This window comes from Carcharodon carcharias, chromosome 3 (assembly GCF_017639515.1).
Source record: "Carcharodon carcharias isolate sCarCar2 chromosome 3, sCarCar2.pri, whole genome shotgun sequence".
Classification (NCBI taxonomy): Eukaryota; Metazoa; Chordata; class Chondrichthyes; order Lamniformes; family Lamnidae; genus Carcharodon; species Carcharodon carcharias.
This window is the reverse complement of record NC_054469.1, coordinates 162769701-162788599: the sequence shown is the minus strand read 5'-3', so window position 1 is coordinate 162788599 and position 18899 is coordinate 162769701. Positions and strand designations below refer to the sequence as shown.

The following is an 18899-nucleotide window of genomic DNA, read 5'->3' as shown; positions in this document are numbered from 1 at the left end:
TTCAAGCTGAGTCTGCCTTTTTTAGTTTTGTTTTTACAATCACATTCCAGTGATCCAGTATCTCAAAGTTTAATGCTTTACTTGCCTAGAAAGTTGAGAATTAGTTCTAAGGTTTCAATTTGCCTTGATCAATTTGCCTTCACAACCAGACTTTTAAGAAACGCATGTCTCTAGGTTCAGGTTTAAGTAAGCAAGTTTAAGCAGGAAACGCATTTCGGACCAATCCTGGAAAGATACGCTGGTCAGGCAGCATTCACAGCTGACACATGTGGCATGAGATAACGTGTTAAGATCCTCGAAAACTCGTACAGCCTTTCCAACTTTAGGCAGAAATCTGCTGAGCTTCAGCATTGTCTAGATGGGTGTGAAGCTGAGTGACACAGCTTCTGAAGTGACCTTCAGGCAATGTTTACCCTGCCTTAACTGCAGTCATGTACACTTCTTAACACAGCTGTCTCAAGTCCTACACCACATGTAATTCCAATTGACACTAACACTCCAGAGGAATCAAATGTGCCTGCCAAACCTTCCCACTAATATCTGGCTAGCAAATACAAAGTTTGATACAGATTTAAAAAACTCCACTTCAAACTTCTGAAGGAATTATTTGGCATCTTTTCTTCTGCCACACAAAATATTTGACAGCATATAGCTAGTTTTTTTTAAGGTGGCTACCATAGGTCTCCTCCATTACAGGCTTTTATCTTGCTTTTGATAAAAGAAAGCCAACAGCATTGTGGCATTGCCCAAAAGAGCTGCCTAGGTGAAGGCACTGTTGATTTGTCTGATGACAGCAAGCTTTACTTTGAACAACTAGAGGAGCATCCCATTTTTTAGATGGGAGAACAGAGAATGCTATTGGGATCTTCAACATTCCTGTTTTTATTCGCTCTTCTTTAGATGAGTACAATGCTTGAATTGTATCTTGTCTATAAACTCAGCACCTGAATCACACTTGTACCACGAGAAATTGGTCAAACCTTACTTTATGTTAAACTACTCTTGTCAGGATCTCAGTATGTGCTGGATATTCACTGAAACTTGCAGAGTCATTATGATCATGATTGAGAAGTGGCATGTGACATAACTGTACCTGATTCATCTGTTTCAAATAGGAGTGAGAATCTAAAGATTGCTTTCAATATAACACAAAGGCAGATGCACATGGTGTTAGGGAACCCACTGTTAGTTAAGAAAAATCTTACACGTGTAATACCCTGGACTCGGCAATGCAGTCATGACACAAAGTGATATTCCAATAGACAGGGTTTATAATTTTACTCTTGAGTAGTGACAATTCAATGTTTGAAGCCTTGGGGAAAATATTTTACATTGAATTACATAAAATTTACAGCATTGAAACAGGCCTTTTGGCCCAGCTGGCCTGTGCCATCATTTATGCTCCATGTGAGTCTTCTCCCATCTTAATTCATCTAACCCTGTCAGCATATCCTCTCTCTCTCATACTTATCTAGCTTCTCTTTAACTTGAGTGTAAATTATGCATTTTTGTTCAGCATTTTCTGTTTTTGAGAAGGTTGAATTTCTGAAGGAGCTGCAGTATTTTGACCTGGGGGAGATTATAAAAGAAAACCCAGTGTAAGGTGTTTAATCCTCGAGCTTTTGACAGAACAATATGATCAATGACATTTGATCAACAATCAGTGTATCATTCACAAGCAAATCACGAGATAAATGCAAGTGGTTGAGGGAATTTGACAGATCCTAGTTCATGAATCCAGAAATTCTATATAATTTAGTAAAGGAGGTGATGGAATTTCATTGAGTTAGCAAAGAATTAACAGAAAACATTACATTGTGTGCTGGGGCCTTGCAAAATTATTTTGAAGCGTTTCCTTTCTGACAACAGAAGTCCTTTTAACAGTGAGGATTAAGATACAAGAATCACAATTAGCAATAGAACAGTAGGTTCAGCCACAAATTTCTTCCAATTAACCTGATTCTACGCGCATATTTTTCATTTAATGGAGCCCTCGCATAAGACCTGACATTGTACATTTCACATATAACTTTCTGGCTGACAGAGGAACCCTGTAAAATCTCTTAATTTGGACTTTACCACGCTTCAAAACTTAAAATGTCACTCTGAACATCTTTTTATTTCTTTTCAGCAACAAACACAAATGCTAATTACTTCAGTTTTTTACTTGGTGAGTTAGATCTACAGAATTCTGTTAGCCTCATTGGAAGATACTCAGTCACTCACTATACTCCTGCAATAATAACCATTTAATACCTCTCAAGTGCCGTAGGAGCTAATTAAAAAGAGATGTGACAATTCAAGAATGTTAATCCAGCTCCAGGGAGCTGGAGACTGTAGGAAATTCAGAGCAGTGAACTTGTACACCCTGATTCACAGCCATGGCCATGTTAAATATTGAAACATTGCTCGGTTATAGATCCATAGTCAATGGCCAATTTCTAGTTCCATGGCATTAGAAATAAAAGTTTTTGCTTCATGTATGTCACCAATATCAGGCCTCTTTTGAGTTTTTAATGATTAATTTAAATATCTATAGTGTGAGATAGTCCATTCACCATGGGGCAGAAGGAACTACACAGCTGAGGAGTACTTCAAATTTTTCAACTTTTTAAGATGCTCAATCCCAGCACAGCTCCACTGATTAAATTGCAGTTGAATGTAGCATGGCAGACTGTTTAATCGCTTTCTCCTACCGACCTTGACATTGTGCCAATTAACATTCTGCCAACAGTTCTAGCTGCTCCATCATTCAGCTTACTTCAGCTGAACTAATGCTTACCTGTTTAAACTTCTCAACCTTATTTTCAAATCACTCTATGGCCTTGCCCCTTTTTATCTGTAATGCCTTCCAACTCTACAACTTTCCAAGGTCTCTTGAGGCATTTAAATAATGTTATTGACCTTTAACAGGCTCCAAAACATGTTTGACATTAAGTGTTTGATGGATGACAGTGATTAGGTTTGCTGTATCCTTAGTATGTGGAAAACTATTAAAATGTTAACTTTGACTGACCAGTTGTTATTCATTGTAAAATGAAAATCATCCAAGTGTAACCAGGTCAAACATATCTTCCATAGGAAAGGTTGAGATGTTTTAAAGGGGAAATTGAAATCAAAGTAAGTTTTGACTTATTTAGAGTTGGGCAGAATAGCAAGAATATTTCTCAGTTTTGCTTGTACCAGTAAGCTCTGTGTTTTTTCTCATGTAGGCGTGTAGTTTTGTATCTGCTTTCCACTAATGATGGCAATTATGGAGGGAGTATTTATGTCCTCAAGCAGCTTTGTTTATTTCAATAAGGGCTGGCATATTGAACCAATCTGGAGCTGCGCAGTGCCAGAAATATATCTGCAGTCCAAATGTGCAATTGTAGCCAGGCAGTAATGTGATGTTTCAGGGCCAGGCAACTTCTGATAAGCTGTCCAAAAGTAATGATTCCTATTGAAATCAGTGGATATTTGAAATCTTGGGTCTCAGCAGAATGATAAGTGCAGCATTATTTCAACATAGAATAGATGTGTATGTATTCTTATAATTTTTCCAGATGGAGGCATGGAGATTACTTTGAATAGAAGCTATTTCCCCTGGACTTCTTTTTTCATTTAAGTTGTAATCAGAGAGGAACTGATATTCTGTTCAGACACACACCTATGAGTTAATCATTTCCACTGCTGACCAAATAATAGTTCTTGTATTGGTTTGGTATTATTCTCACAATATCTTTAACCTGAAACTTCTTCCCTGAACAACTCAAGTCAAGGAATCTTAAATGTTAAGAAATAGTTGGAAACAATCTTGAAGCTACAAGTATTTTAATTGTAATATCTCATAACATGATCCCTCAAATCAGTATGAAGTTGATTCTGTCTGGAAGCCCACCATCACTATTATAAACTATGGCCACTCTTTTCCTGAATCTTTGCCACTCTCCCACAGAAATCTAATCAGTTTATAAAAATCTCAAAGTTATGATTCTCACCTAGACTATTCACCAGCACAGTGCAAGAAATTTGGTGGTGGAAACTCTGATTCTACATTTATTAATATATTTTACAATAGTGTTGAAATTAAGGTAGTTTGCATAAATAATTTGGTGCTAATCAGCAGATCTGCTGACACATTTTTAATTTTGTAGTTCAGATTGAGTCCTGCAAGTCACAGTGATCTCTCCTCTAAATCATTTGGTAGAATTTCAGAAATTATATTGACTAAATATTGATGGAATGGTTGCATCTCATAGCGAAGGACAGTAATTGCATTTTTATCCTCACCATTCAGATAACACTCTATTTGCTTCACAAATTGCTGGAATTGTCAAGTGATAATGGTACAGCTATGTCATTGCCGTATCTGGGAACCCATGAATGCCTTGCCCAATGGACTATCACCTTTACAAGTGAAATTTAACAATAGAAAAAGAAAAGTGAATGAAGAATGAAATTGGATAAATTAGTGTCAAATTAGATACATAAAGAGAAATAGAGAGGGATGGAAAGAAAAAGAATGAACAAAAAAAGAGAAAAGAGACAAAATGAAAAGTAGGAAAAAAATTTAAAAGAACAAGCCGAAGAAGAGGATATGGGAACCCAGTTTTTTTTGGTAATTGTTGAATTGGTCTTTGAGAATTTAATAATGAATAAATGCAATAATAGGTGTGCAATAAGGACAAACATTCAGACTCATCTATCCCAAAATGAAATCTTATTCTAAATTGCATTTCTGAGGTTCTAAACAGCTTCACATCTTAATAATTGCTGTGTTCAATACTATTGGGTGTGAATATCAAAATTGATACAAAAATATTGCTAGACAGATCAAAATAAAAATTTAAAAATCTCTAGGATCAATTCATTGCTGAATTGGGTGGATCATTTATGCCACTCTGCTGGTGCGATCTTTCCGCTAAAGTTTAATAACATGTCATTTAACTGCAAAATTTGCACTGTAAATGCAAATTAATCTCACCACTGCCAAATAAGACCTGAAACTCCACAGCTTCATTGTCTCTTTCACGGGCCTCGAGGATTGAATTTCACACAATCACACAGTGCATAGGAGGCTCTTTGGCCCATCGTGTCTGCACCAACACGTGAGAAACACCTGATATACCTATCTAATCCCATTTACCAGCACTTGGCCCGTAGCCTTTTCACGTCAGAACCTAAATCAGATCATGAATAGAGTCCATATGATACAAATTACCAGCCCTAATAATAGCATGGGGAGCAGAGAGGCCCTGAAGTTGACAGTGGGGGAACAGGGAGAAGCAGAGATGACATTGGAGGGGAGGGATCAGTGATCAAGTGTAGTCAGGAGATCATGGAGGTGAAGGGGGGCAGTGGGGGTCGGACAGATTATGCAGCGGGGTGTTTGCTGGCTTTACAAGGTTTTTTTGTTGAGCCTAGAAGAAACATCCATGCTCTTCCTACAACTAACAAGGCATTTTCCTAATGGATCCAGTCCTTCTTCATGCCTCCTGTTAACCTGTTGGTTTTCCCAGGGTCTGAGAAGCTCCCTCAACATGAGCTTAAAAATAGAAACCTTGTTAAAATGGAGATTTGCCTATGGGATTCAGGGTAATGTGGCAAACTGGATAAAAAGTTGGCTTTGTAATAGGAAACAAAGGGTAATGTTCGATGGATGCCCTTGCGAATGGAAAGTTGTCTCCTGTGGTGTTCCACAGGGTTCAGTGTTGGGGCCCTTGCTGTTTGTGTTATATATTAAAGATTTGGACGTGAACGTGGTGGGGGGGGGGCACGATTGGGAAATTTGCAGATGACACAAAGATTGGCCAACTAATAGATAGTGTAGAGGATAGCCATAATCTCCAAAACGATATAGATGTGTTGGTGGAGTGGGCGGTAAAGTGGCAGATAGATTTTAACATAGAGAAGTGTGAGGTCATCCATTTAGGGAGGTCAAACAGTTACAGGGATTACACAATAAATGGGAATATACTAAGAGAGGTAGGTGAAGTGAGAGATCTTGGCGTACAAGTACACTGGTCCCTGAAGGCAGCAGTTCAAGTAGACAAGGTTGTAAAGAAGGCATATGGAATGCTCTCCTTCATTGGCAGAAGTACAGAATATAAAAGTAAGGATATAATGTTGGAATTGCATAAAACAATTTGAGGCCACAACTGGAGTATTGTGTGCAGTTCTGGTCACCACATTACAGGAAAGATGTAATAGCTCTGGGGAGAGTGCAGAGAAGGTTTACAAGAATGTTGCCAGGGTTAGAAAAGTGTAGCTACGAGGAGAGATTGGATAGGTTAGGGGTTATTTTCCTTAAAACAAAGAAGGCTGAGAGGTGACTTGAAGAGGGGAATAGATAGAGTGGACAGGATAAAATTGTTTCCCCTGGTGGAGAATTCTAGAATCAGGGGACATAGGTTCAAGATAAGTGGCAGAAGGCATTGGGGGGACATGAGGAAGAACTTTTTTACGCAGAGGCTCGTGGGTGTCTGGAATTCGCTGCCCAAGTTGGTGGTAAAGGCAGAAACTCTAAACTCTTTTAAAAAGTACCTGAATCTGCACCTTAAGTACTGTAAGCTGCAGGGCTTTGGGCCAGGTGCAGGAAGGTAGGATTAGAAAGGGCACCTGGGTGTACTCGGGCTGGCATGGACAAGATGGGCCGAATGGCCTCCTTCTGTGCTGTAACTTTTCTATGGTTCTATGCAGCCTTTAAAGGGGTCCACTGACTGACTACAAGTGGATTGTTCACCTCTCCCTGCTCCACCCCACCTCCGTTGAAACTGGAAATGGCAGCTTGTGTTCAGATTTGAAACCTTTAGCAGTTTATCTTCTCCCCTGGACCAAACCCACTGCATTATAAAGCCAAGAATGCAATTTGACTTACTAACAACTTTCTGAGCTTATGATGCCACCTTCAAAGACTTGTGTATGTAAACCAACCACCCCCCCCGCGTACCTCCTTTAAAATTGTATCTCTCCTCATTCATCCCAACAAAATAAATCACTTCACACTGCGTTAAATTCCATCTGCCATTTGTCTTCCCATTTTTGTCTATGTCAACCTGGAGACCATTGCTATCTTCTGCATTGTACAATTATGACATGGCCTTGTATCATGAGAGAAGCCCACTGATGCACCCAATTGATTCACTGCACTTAATAAGTGAAAGGATGGAATTGTTGCTCTGATCTGAGAGATCTGTGTAAGAGAGAGGCTTTGTTGCGTTCAGCTGCACAGAGATTGGTGAGTTTACTTTAAGATACGCTGTTGACTACAGGATAGCTTAAAGTCGGTGCCACTAGTTATATGGAGGGGATAGAACCAAGACCTAGCCCAACAGCCTTTAATGCACAATGAAGATTTTTTTTCCCCTTTTAAGGGGGAAAGGGAGGGGGAGGGTGACATTGGATAGAAAGATAACTTTGTTTATTTGACTGCCAGTGCTCTTCAAGAAATGCCTTCTTTAAAGAAGTTCTGTTCGTCTCTGTGACAAGATTTCCGTATCTCTCTTTTGCCCTGCTCACCTTCATTGCTTTCCATTTCTCTCCTGGTGTTTGACAAGCTGTTTACTAAAACCCGCTTTCACAGCCATATCTCCTTTCTCAGTGACTGTCTCCGTCTCCGACTTAGCCCACGTGGATTTCAACTGAAATTCCACCCCTCATGTTTCGAACCCACCCAGGATTACAGGTATCTCAGGGACATAAAACGTTTCTTGGACTGCTGTTCCCGTCACATTCTGAGATCCACACTCAGTGCCATGCGCCGCCATATGAACACACTCGACCTCTCCCCCCAGCAGCACCGCCACACCCTTTTTCAAAGCTGAGCGTGCCCCCAGTTTCATTTTATTCTTCGTCTCATCTGACGCCTCAATGAGAAACTTTTTCTCTTTCTCTCAAGTGCTAAGGAACGCAAGCTCCAACAACTCATCGACACCAACACCCATCTAGGACCCTCCACTCCTTCCTGTCCCTCTGTCCCCACCCCATCCTCCAATCCCAGCCCCAGCCGTGTATTCACTATACCCCCTGACCTTCCCCTCTCCGCTGCTGAACATTCAGTGCTCAGCAAAGGACTTAGTTTCATACCCCTACGCCCTCACCTCAATGAATTTCGGGCTCGGCATGATGCTGAACTCTTCTTCCACCGTCTTCGTCTCCGGGCTCACTTCTTTGGGCAGGAGTCCTCTCCCCGTTCAATGGATCCTTTCACCCACGTCCAATATTCTCCCTCCACCTGGACCCCTCCCTCTGGATTCTTACCTTCTCTTGATCTTTTCATTGAGAACTGTCGGCGCGATATTAGTCGTCTCGATTTTTCTGCTCCTCTCACCCATTCTAATCTCTCTCTCTCTGAACTTACTGCACTCTATTCTCTCAGGTCCAACCCTGACATTGTCATCAAACCCGCTGACAAGGGTGGTGCTGTTGTTGTCTGACGCACTGACCTCTACCTCGCGGAGGCTGAGCGTCAACTCGCAGACACTTCCTCCTACCTCTCCCTGGACCATGACCCCACCACTGAACATCAAGCCATTGTTTCCAGGACTGTCACTGACCTCATCTCCTCTGGGGATCTTCCTCCCACAGCTTCCAACCTGATAGTCACCCAACCTCGGACGGCCCGCTTCTACCTCTTACCCAAAATCCACAAACAGAACTGTCCCGGTTGACCGATCGTGTCAGCTTGCTCCTGCCCCACAGAACTCATTTCTCGTTATCTTGACTCCCTTCTCTCTCCCCTTGTCCAGTCCCTTCCCACCTACATCCGTGATTCCTTTGACATCTTACGTCACATCATCAATTTCCAGTTCCCTGGCCCCAACCGCTTCCTCTTCACCATGGACGTCCAATCCCTCTACACCTCCATCCTCAACCAGGATGTTCTGAGGGCCCATAGCTTCTTCCTCGAACAGAGGCCCAAACAATCCCCATCCACCACTACTCTCCTCCGTCTGGCTGAACTTGTTCTCACACTGAACAATTTCTCGTTCAACTCCTCTCACTTCCTCCAAATAAAAGGTGTGGCTATGGGTACCCACATGGGCCCCAGCTATGCCTGTCTCTTTATGGGGTATGTGGAACATTCCTTGTTCCAGTCCTACTCCGGCCCCCTTCCACAATTCTTTCTCCGGTACATCGATGATTACTTCAGTGCTGCTTCATGCTCTCGTTGGGACTTGGAAAAATTTATCAATTTTGCTTCCAATCTCCACCCCTCCATCATTTTCAAGTGGTCCATCTCTGACACTTACCTTCCCTTCCTTGACCTCTCTGTCTCAATCTCTGGTGATAGACTGTCCACCAATATCCATTACAAGCCTACCGACTCCCGCAGCTACCTTGACTACCGCTCCTCACACCCCACTTCCTGTAAGGACTCCATCCCATTCTCTCAGTTCCTTCACCTCTGTTGCATCTGTTCCGATGATGCTACCTTCAAAAACAGTTCCTCTGACATGTCCTCCTTCTTCCTTAACCGAGGTTTTCCACCCACGGTCGTTGACAGGCCCTCAACCGTGTCCGGCCCATCTCCCGCGCATCCGTCCCCACACCTTCTCCTCCCTCCCAGAAACATGATAGGGTCCCCCTTGTCCTCACTTATCACCCCACCAGCCTCCGTATTCAAAGGATCATCCTCCGCCATGTCCGCCAACTCCAGCATGATGCCACCACCAAACACATCTTCCCTTCACCCCCCCCTGTCGGCATTCCGTAGGGGTCGTTCCCTCCGGGACACCCTGGTCCACTCCTTCATCACCCCCTACTCCTCAACCCCCACCGATGACACCACCCCATGCCCACGCAAAAGATGTAACACCTGCCCCTTCACTTCCTCTCTCCTCACCATCCAAGGGCCCAAACACTCCTTTCAAGCATTTCACTTGCATTTCCCCCAACTTAGTCTACTGTATTCATTGCTCCCAATGTGGTCTCCTCTACATTGGAGAGACCAAATGTAAACTGGGCGACCGCTTTGCAGAACACCTGCGGTCTGTCCGCAAGAATGACCCAAACCTCCCTGTCACTTGCCATTTTAACACTCCATCCTGCTCTCTTGCCCACATGTCTGTCCTTGTCTTGCTGCGTTGTTCCAGTGAAGCCCAACGCAAACTGGAGGAACAACACCTCATCTTCCGACTAGGCACTTTACAGCCTTCTGGACTGAATACTGAATTCAACAACTTTAGATCCTGAACTCCCTCTTCCATCCCCACCCCATTTCTGTTTCTTCTCCCTTCCTTTTGTTTTTTCCAATAAATTATATAGATTTTTCTTTTCCGACCTATTTCCATTATTTTTAAATCTTTTATGCTCCCCCCACCCCCACTAGAGCGCCCTACCATCCATTCTTAATTAGCATGTTTGTTTAGATATATATCACCAACTTCAACACCTATGTGTTCTTTTGTTCTGTTATCTGTGACATCTTTTGATGATCTGCTTCTATCACTGTTTGCTTGTCCCTACAACCACACCACCCCCCTCCACTTCTCTCCCCCCACCCAAACCCCCTCCCCCCTCCACTTCTCCCCCCCACCCAACCCCCCCCCCCCCCCCCCCCCCCCCCCCCACACACACACACACACACACACACACACACACACACACACCTTAAACCAGCTTATATTTCACCCCTTCCTTGGATTCACTCAGTTCTGTGGAAGGGTCATGAGGACTCGAAACGTCAACTCTTTTCTTTTCTGCCGATGCTCCCAGACCTGCTGAGTTTTTCCAGGTAATTCTGTTTTTGTTTTGGATAGAAAGAAGCACACTAGATTCCTTAATTATTGAATGATATAAAAAAAGGCTGTGTAATCTAGTGTTTAAAACAACTTGACTGTTTTTAAAATCACACAGTATTCTTAAAATACATGGGGAAAGGGAGCTAGGTAACATCACAAGAATGTAAGTGCTTTTTCAATTGTTTGTGAAATTGATTGATCATGGTAGGTTACGGATTCTAAGCTGAATAAGACTAGTTGCAAGATAAGTACACAGCAGGTAGTAAAAGGAAAAACTGGTGCAGGATTGTTTTTCCTGGCTTGTATAAATGCCTGGGAAGGAATGCACCTATCCACACCTGTGTAATTGATTGCTATTACAGGCCCTAATGGGCATGTATTGAAATAACAGTGCTGCTTTGTCAAATATTACGGGGGCCGGGAGCACATTCTGTGTTTATGTAGAGAGATACTTCTGTTGTAAAATAAAATGCTGAAGCCTTTTGATTGCTTGAAGTTCAGTTTTAGTCACTGTTACTAAGATATCAGATCAGGAATACAATACAGTATAATTAAAACATAATGTTAGGGCTGTGAGTTTGTTTCCTTTTGATTCTGGATTCCATTTCCAGTTCCTTAAAAAAATGAGATATATTCAGATGCATTGCAGTGTGTCAACATCTGATAAATCAGTGACTGTCTTTTTTTTAAAAATACTCTGGATTTAAATATCCTTTTACAACCTCTACAGTCCATGTGGTGTAGATACACCCACAGTGCTGTTAGAGAGTTCCAGGATTTTGACCCAGCAACAATGAAGGAACGATGATATAGTTCCAGTCAGGATGGTGTGTGGCTTGGAGGAGAGCTTGCAAGTGCTGGTGTTCCTATGCACCTGCGGCCCTTGTTCTGAGAGGTGTTCGAAGTTGAGAGTTTGGAATTTGGTGTCGAAGGAGCCTTGGTGAGTTGGTGCCACTAGTTATGTGGAGGAGATAGATCCAAAACCTAGCCCAACAGTCATTCATGGACAGTGAAAATGCTTTTCTCTTTTAAAGGGTAAAGAGAAGGGGAGACATTGGATAAAAAGGACAAAAGATTCCTTCATCATTGCATAATAAAAAGAAAGGCGTTGTATTCCAATGTTAGAAACAATTTGATGTTTTTGTAAAGTACACAGTATTATTCTTGGTTGGTATAGCCTGACCAAACTATTAGGATAACTTCTACAGATTTGGGGGATTTTATAAAGATGTTAACAGTTGGCTTTTAAGCATCTATTTCTTGATAATAATGTTAGTTCTGATGCTTTGTGACTCATAAGATTGGTGAAAAATGTATTGTTTTTTTTTCGATAGGCCACAGTATGGAGGAAAGTTCTGTGATGGCACTCATCGTATGTACAAGCTTTGCAATAATCAAAAATGCCCTAAAAATAGCATTGATTTTAGATCACAGCAGTGTGCAGAGTACAACAGCAAGCCTTTCCGAGGGTGGTACTACAACTGGAAACCATATATTCATGTTGAAGGTAATTTTTTTTTAAAAGGCTACAACATATTGATTTGCGAATTATGAACAATATTATGTGTCCTGTACAGTCAACTGCTAATATTTTGTGAATACAAAAGTAATTTTTATTTCAAAATGAGCGTTGTAATGTTTTATAAGCTTACAACAATAACAGCAATCTGCATCTGTAAAACATCTTTAACATAATAAAATGCGACAGCAGTTTCACCTGTGAGAGAATAGACAGATATTAGTAGAAGAATCAAAAGACAAAAAGCATTCTCAAAGAATATGTCTGGGCGATGTTTTCAAAGTCGGGGAGAATGGTATGAAAAAGAGGTTTAAGAATGGGATCTCAGAACGTGGGACTGGATAGGCAAGAGATACTAGGCAAGGGTGGGAGAAATGCAATCAGGCAGAGTTGAAGGATTGTAAAAATGGCCTGGAATGGAAGTCTGAAAAATTTACACGCTTAAGTTGTTGTAAGGCCATGGTCTGATTTGTAAATGAGGGCAAACATTTTGAATTTGAAACCTTGGGAGATGGGGAGCCAATGAAGGTTGATAAGGACCCTGGTTATAGGCAAGCAGGACACATGTGGAAAAGGAAGCAGGCGGCAGAATTTTGAACAAGTTGCAGTTTGTGTAGTGATGTGCTTAGGAGACTGTTGAGGAGCTTTTTGAAGAAAAGAAGTCTTGACATTACAAAAAGGTAGACATTCTGTAGCATGTGAGTGAGGTGGAGTGGAGTTCAGTAATGTTACCTAGGTGTAAGTATAAAGGCCTAAAAACTGGAATGTCTGCCCCATTTTATAGACATAAAATAGGCGCTGAAAGGCCCAATAAGACGGGCAGCTGGCAGATGGCTCCTTCATGCCGGAAATACATCGGTTGGCATATTGAAAAAGGCTCCTCTATAATTTCCTGGGGAGCATGCCAGTGGGTATTAGGCTCCTTGCAAAGGCAAAATTTGACAATGTGCATGATGCAGCCAGTTTCTTTAGGCATATGAAAGCCAAACCAGCAGACCTTAAAATAAACTATTGGAGGCTGCTACCCAGAATGTAAGTTTAGACATTTTTAGTCACCATATTTTGTAGAGTAGCTGAGAAACTACATTGCACCATAAAGCAGACAGGGCGTAAATTGGGCGTGTGACCTATTCACTACTGTCTGGTTAGATTCAAATTAGGGCTGTGCGTTTGAAGCTCAGCTTTGGATCAACAGATAATGCAGATGACTGTGTGGCTGAAGAGATGGTACAGGAGGGATGACTTTAGACCCCTGCAAACATTAGGACCAGTCCTATGGGGAGTTGCACCCTGTCCAGACAAGATAGTTACACCACAACAGTGCCAGGACCAATGTCCTCACAAGATGGTTTGCCAGTGCTATGAGCAGGTGTTTAAGCTAATTTGGCAGTGGGATGGGAACTAGGATGTTTAGCATTAGAAAGGCGAAACAAGGTGCAGAAAGGATTGAGAGACAACGAGTACTAGAGCAAGAAATAATAAGTTATTCCATGGTGTCAGACTAGAAGGGAACATGGTAAGATCTAATACAGATTTACAGTGCATTTATGTAGACATGTTGACCTGGATTTTCATGTCAGGTTTGCAAAACGTGAATCAGGCCCTTTCCCAGCTTCCGAAATGTGAAGCCAGCTTAATGCTGACTTTGGGCCTTATTTTTGTCTTTTGGAACAAGGGATAGATTCCAGATGCAGTTTGTGGTTGCGATTGAGTTCAGGGTTGGGGGCAGATGCTGGTTCTTCCCTTCCTCTGCCCAATGTAAGGGCAATAAATGGTACCAAAATTAAAAATCTGCCTGGAGAGAGCCCTCCTGCACCACTGGATGTGATCTGGGACCCTTGCGCTGTAAGTAATGTTGAGTTTTATGTTGTCTGTGTGAGCTGGCCCATTGACTGCACAACCTGAGTGAATCTATCAGCAGCTGATGTCTTCTCTGTTCCAAACCAATGTTGTCAATCCATTCTTTGAGTACCCTGCTACACCAGCCTTTTGATGCTCACTCCTGAGAGTTACTGACTTTTGAAAAAACATCATGCAGAAGTTCACACAGCTCTGCAAGTCGCCACAGCAGCACAGTTTATCTGCTGTACACTAACTCAGAACCTTTCAGCACCCAGAACACCCACTTCAATGGGTTGCAGCACACAGCACTCCCAGGCTTACACCCAGAAGCATCGCAAACCTAGCTAGGAATACTCCTGGAACCCCTCAGACCCACACTGCAGTTACAACTTGGAACACAATGCTTAGGCCACCAAGCAGTGCCAGTCAAACCTGTTCCTCCCATGCCATACATCACCTTCCCTTCTCTATCATTACATCGGATTAAGTACATGAAAAGGAAATACATGACTACCACACATGCTGATTCATGAGCTTCCTCTTCCCTATTCCAGGATGGCCGACGCACAGAGTAACCAAGAGCCCAGGGAGCGAGCATCACCCAGGTTCTTTGAACACAGCCTGGAGATACTGCTGCACCAGGTGGAGACCCAGAGGGATGTGCTGTTCCCTATAAGGCTCAGACCGTCTCCCAGGACCACCAAGGCAGCCTGGCTGAAGATCATAGAGATGGTCAGTGCCTTGGGCTGCCACCAGGGAAGTGGATCTAGTGTCATAAGTGCCTCAGTGACCTCCTTCGCCCTGGTAAGGTGACTGCGATGTTCCTATTTCCTGTGCAGCCTGCCTTGCTAGATGCAGCATGGCTGACACAGGGTGCATGATGGTCAGCAGTGCTGCAGAAGTGTGTGTCCATGGTCAAGGTGAAGCAAATAATATACATGTGACCGGAGGACATTGAGGAAATGATATTTGAGACATCTTGGAGGCATCTCCAAGTTGCATGCCTCGCTGAGCCTACACATCACCCTTTCCCTCTCCTTTCAGGAGAAGAGGGCCCACAACACCAGGGAGATGGCCAAGACAATATAAAATAAGGAGTACAATTCTTAAAGGGGTTGAGGTAGGAACAGAGGTTGTATATGTGCATGGATCATTGAAGGTGGCAGGGCAGGTGGAGAGCAGTTAATAAAGCATCTAGTATCAATAGGGGCATAGAGCACAAGAGAAAGGAGGTTATACTGAGCTTATATAAGACATCAGTCAGACCGCAGCTAGAGTATTATGTACAGTTCTGGGCACCACATTACGAGAAGGATATGATTGCATTGGAAAGAGTGCAGAAGAGAATGGTTCCAGGGATGAGAAACTTCAGTTGTGAAGGTAGATTGGAGAGGTTGGAACTGTTCCCCTTGGAGAGAAGAAGGCTAAGAGGAGGCTTGATATTGATGTTCAAAATCATGAGGGGGGTGGATAGAGTAGATAGTGAGGAACTGTTCTCGCTCGTAAAAGGATTGGGAAAGAGGACACAGATTTAAAATGATTGCAAATGAAGCAAATGTGATGTGAGAAAACACCTTTTTCAGTCAGCGAGTGGTTCGGGTCTGGAATGCGCTACCGGGAAGTGTGGTGGAGGCAGGTTCAATCGAGGCATTCAAGAGGGCATTGGATGATTATTTGAGGAGAAACAATATGAAAGGGTATGGGGAAAAGGCAGGAGAATTGCACTAAGACATAATGCCAATTTAGAGAGCCAGTGCAGGGGCAATGGGCCGAATGGCCTCCTTTTGCGGCGTTAACAATTCTGTGATTCTGGGAAGATCAGGGGCAGGACCCTAAAACTGAAAGAGGTCAGGCCTGCAATTAGAATGGTGAGTTCCCACCCCGCTTGCCACCAGGTGCCTATAGCGCTCATGCAACTGCGCCGGTGGTGGCGAGGGTTGCTGGGGAATGGTGGGGTGGATGGCAGCTGGAGGGATGGGTCATGTGGATGATATCTCAGGCACTAATGGTGATGGTTGTCTCCATGTTTTGAAGATGTTCATCTTGGGAGGCACTGATTGGCAGTAAACCCAGTCTCAGTCTGGCTTTGGAAGAAGGTGAATAAGGATGGAGATGCTGGACATGACTTCACTTCATAGCTGTCTTGTGTTTTCCTCACAGGTCTTAGAGCTGCATTCCCACCCTCCCGGAGAGGAGTCTGACCTCAGACATGAGGATGAGGCAAATGAGTCTGAGGGTGCACTGTCACCACCTTCCGATGCAGCAGGCACCATCCCAGAGACACTTTGGTGGGTTTAAGCATGGAAATAGAGTGGGGACCACTAAGTGAAGAGCAAATCACCAGCGTGCAGGAGGAGCTGTCAGAAGCAGAGTTGTCTGTACATAGTTCCCCTGCTAAGGGAGGAGGGCAGTCACAGGGATGCTTTGAGGGCCAGTGAGGCAGAACCTCAGGAATTTCTCTTTGGGACTGAATATTTGGACCTGCAGCAGCAGATAACTGGCCATTTGGCCAAGTTCCGTGAAGCATTGTAACGTCATGCACTCTGAATGGAGGAGTCCGTGGTGGTCATGACCTCAGCCATGTCTTGGGTTGGGGAGTTCATGATAAACAGCCACAAGAGAGTGGCCAACCTCATTGTGAGCCCCATGCAGTAGCACGTACAGTACAAGCAAGAGGTGTGAGATCTCCTGCTCATTGGCCTTAGCTCCATAGCAGTAGTGTGAGTAGAGTTAATGTTCATGAACAGGACTACCCTTGAGAGCATCTCAGTAACTAGAGTGGATGGCAGCTGTACGCTAACACCACACTGTATCCAGTCATCAGGGCACTGCCCCAAGGCCTGAGCAGTCAGAACAGCTGGGTGAGGAATCCATGTATTTTGAGGGAATCTCACCCTCCTCTGAGGGTGTTTCAATAGGCTAATGGATTTCTGGGCTCTCAGCCAAGCCTCATTATGTATCCATGGCTGAAAGTCAAAGCATCCATTAGAATACTAAAACACCTGAGCCCCAGAGAAAATATTACTTGATTGACAGCCATGGGCTCTCCAATCTATGCTGTCAACTTCACAATGTTTATATGCACACGACAAAGAGGTTTCAAGTGCTTGCAGTTTCAGTTATTGAAACTTCAAAGGACCTGGGTGATTGACACTTTTATTGAGCTGTAGTAAAAAGGAGTTTGTTTAAAGAAGTGAAAAGTTATCAATGAATTACTTATTTTTAAGCTTTTTTTTAAACACATCCTACTGTCACTATAGCATTCACTGGTTCAATACAGTGTATAATGAGTGAATGGATATGGAACTGCCTTAGCTGAGCATAAGGGGCCACAGGGGTTCGGGGGGCATACCTTGACATGGGGGGCATGAGGAAGACCTTTTGAACGTACCTCTGAGGTGCTGTGAACCACATCTTTTTGAAAAGCTGGCCCAACTCTGTGAAAATCGGGGAGGATTAGGACATGCCTATCCCCACAATTGAGTCGGCCAGGTGGGGAGTGCAGGGTGTGGGCTTTTGACCTAAACCAGTCTGCACCCTTTAGAGGCTCTTCCTGAAAATCAGAAACCCTGGGAATGGGGTCGGGAATCCCAGAATCGCGTCCCAGCTGCGATTTTTAAAGGGCTCCAGCGTCATCTTAACTTCAAAATTCAGCCCTTAACGTCAGATAGAGAACCTGGTAACACAAGTTAGGTCTTGGATTTGAGGATGGTGATGGTGGAGGGAGAGAGAACTGAATATTATTAGCAAATGTGTAAAATGGTCCACATCCTCAACTAAAGGACCCAAAATTCCTCGGGTCAGGATTTTACCGTACAGTGCCCCCAGCACCAGTCTCACCCTGGGGAAGTTTCCCAAGTTCCACCCAGTCCCCAGGGTTAAGTGGTTGATCTATCTAAAGATCCACATTCTAAGTGAGGCAGTGGCTGGAACTTCAGGTTGCTCTGGGGGTGACTATGCAAGGTGAGAGAAGAAATCATTGTTGGACATGTGCTGACTATATTGGAATAAGTCAGAATGAAACCAAGCATGACGAGCCCCACAAACATTAACCTCAGAGGACATGCAGTGTAGGAGATAGAAATGGTCCCCCAAATGAAGTGAAGATGTAGAGGAACATGGTGAGTGGCAAAGCACCAGAGTCACAATCATGTGATTCAGGCAGCCTCAAGGCGAATACAAATTGTTTGTATTTGGAGAAGTGAATGTGGAATTGTCTAGTAGATCATAAGACAGTAGTAGCAGTAGGTCATTCTGCCTATCGAGCCTAGTCCGTCATTCAATGATATCATGGTTGATCTGATTTTGGCTTTATGTCCACTTTCCTGCCTACCCATCATAACCCTTGGCACTGTTATTGATCAAAAATCTTCCCAGCTTAACCTTGAATATATTCAATGACCCACTCCCCACTGCGGAAGAGAATTCCACAGTATAACATTCCACTGAGAGAAGAAATTCCTCCTTGTCTCCATGCTGAATGCTAGGCCCATTACTTTTAAACTGTGTCCCCTAGTTCTAGATTCCACCACAAGGAGAAGCACTGGGCAGAATCATCCTAGATTTGCACTAAGTGTGGTAGCGGGTTGGAAAAATGACATTTTACCCACTGGCTGCAATGGCAGCTTCTCACGCTGTATCACTCCAATCCTGCTGCATTAATTATGCTTTCCTAGGAAACATTTTACTTCACTGGCGAGCGGGCTTCGATTCGCCTACCACGCCGTCACCTCATGCCGGTCACCATATTTAAAGTGCAGCTGTGTGCACACCTCTCAGTGCTCCCAGCCCAGGACTGCTGCAAAGAAGACATG

General features: G+C 43.4%; 1 protein-coding gene across 1 annotated transcript in view; it reads left to right on the top strand.

Moving 5' to 3' along the window:
* The window catches only part of LOC121276052 (A disintegrin and metalloproteinase with thrombospondin motifs 16), a 332665-nt gene that overhangs the window by 155569 nt on the left and 158197 nt on the right, over positions 1 to 18899 (top strand). Inside the window, exon 12 of the mRNA XM_041183997.1 lies at positions 12059 to 12231. Coding sequence (XP_041039931.1) covers positions 12059 to 12231 — 173 coding nt within the window. The remainder of the gene's footprint in view (positions 1 to 12058; positions 12232 to 18899) is intronic.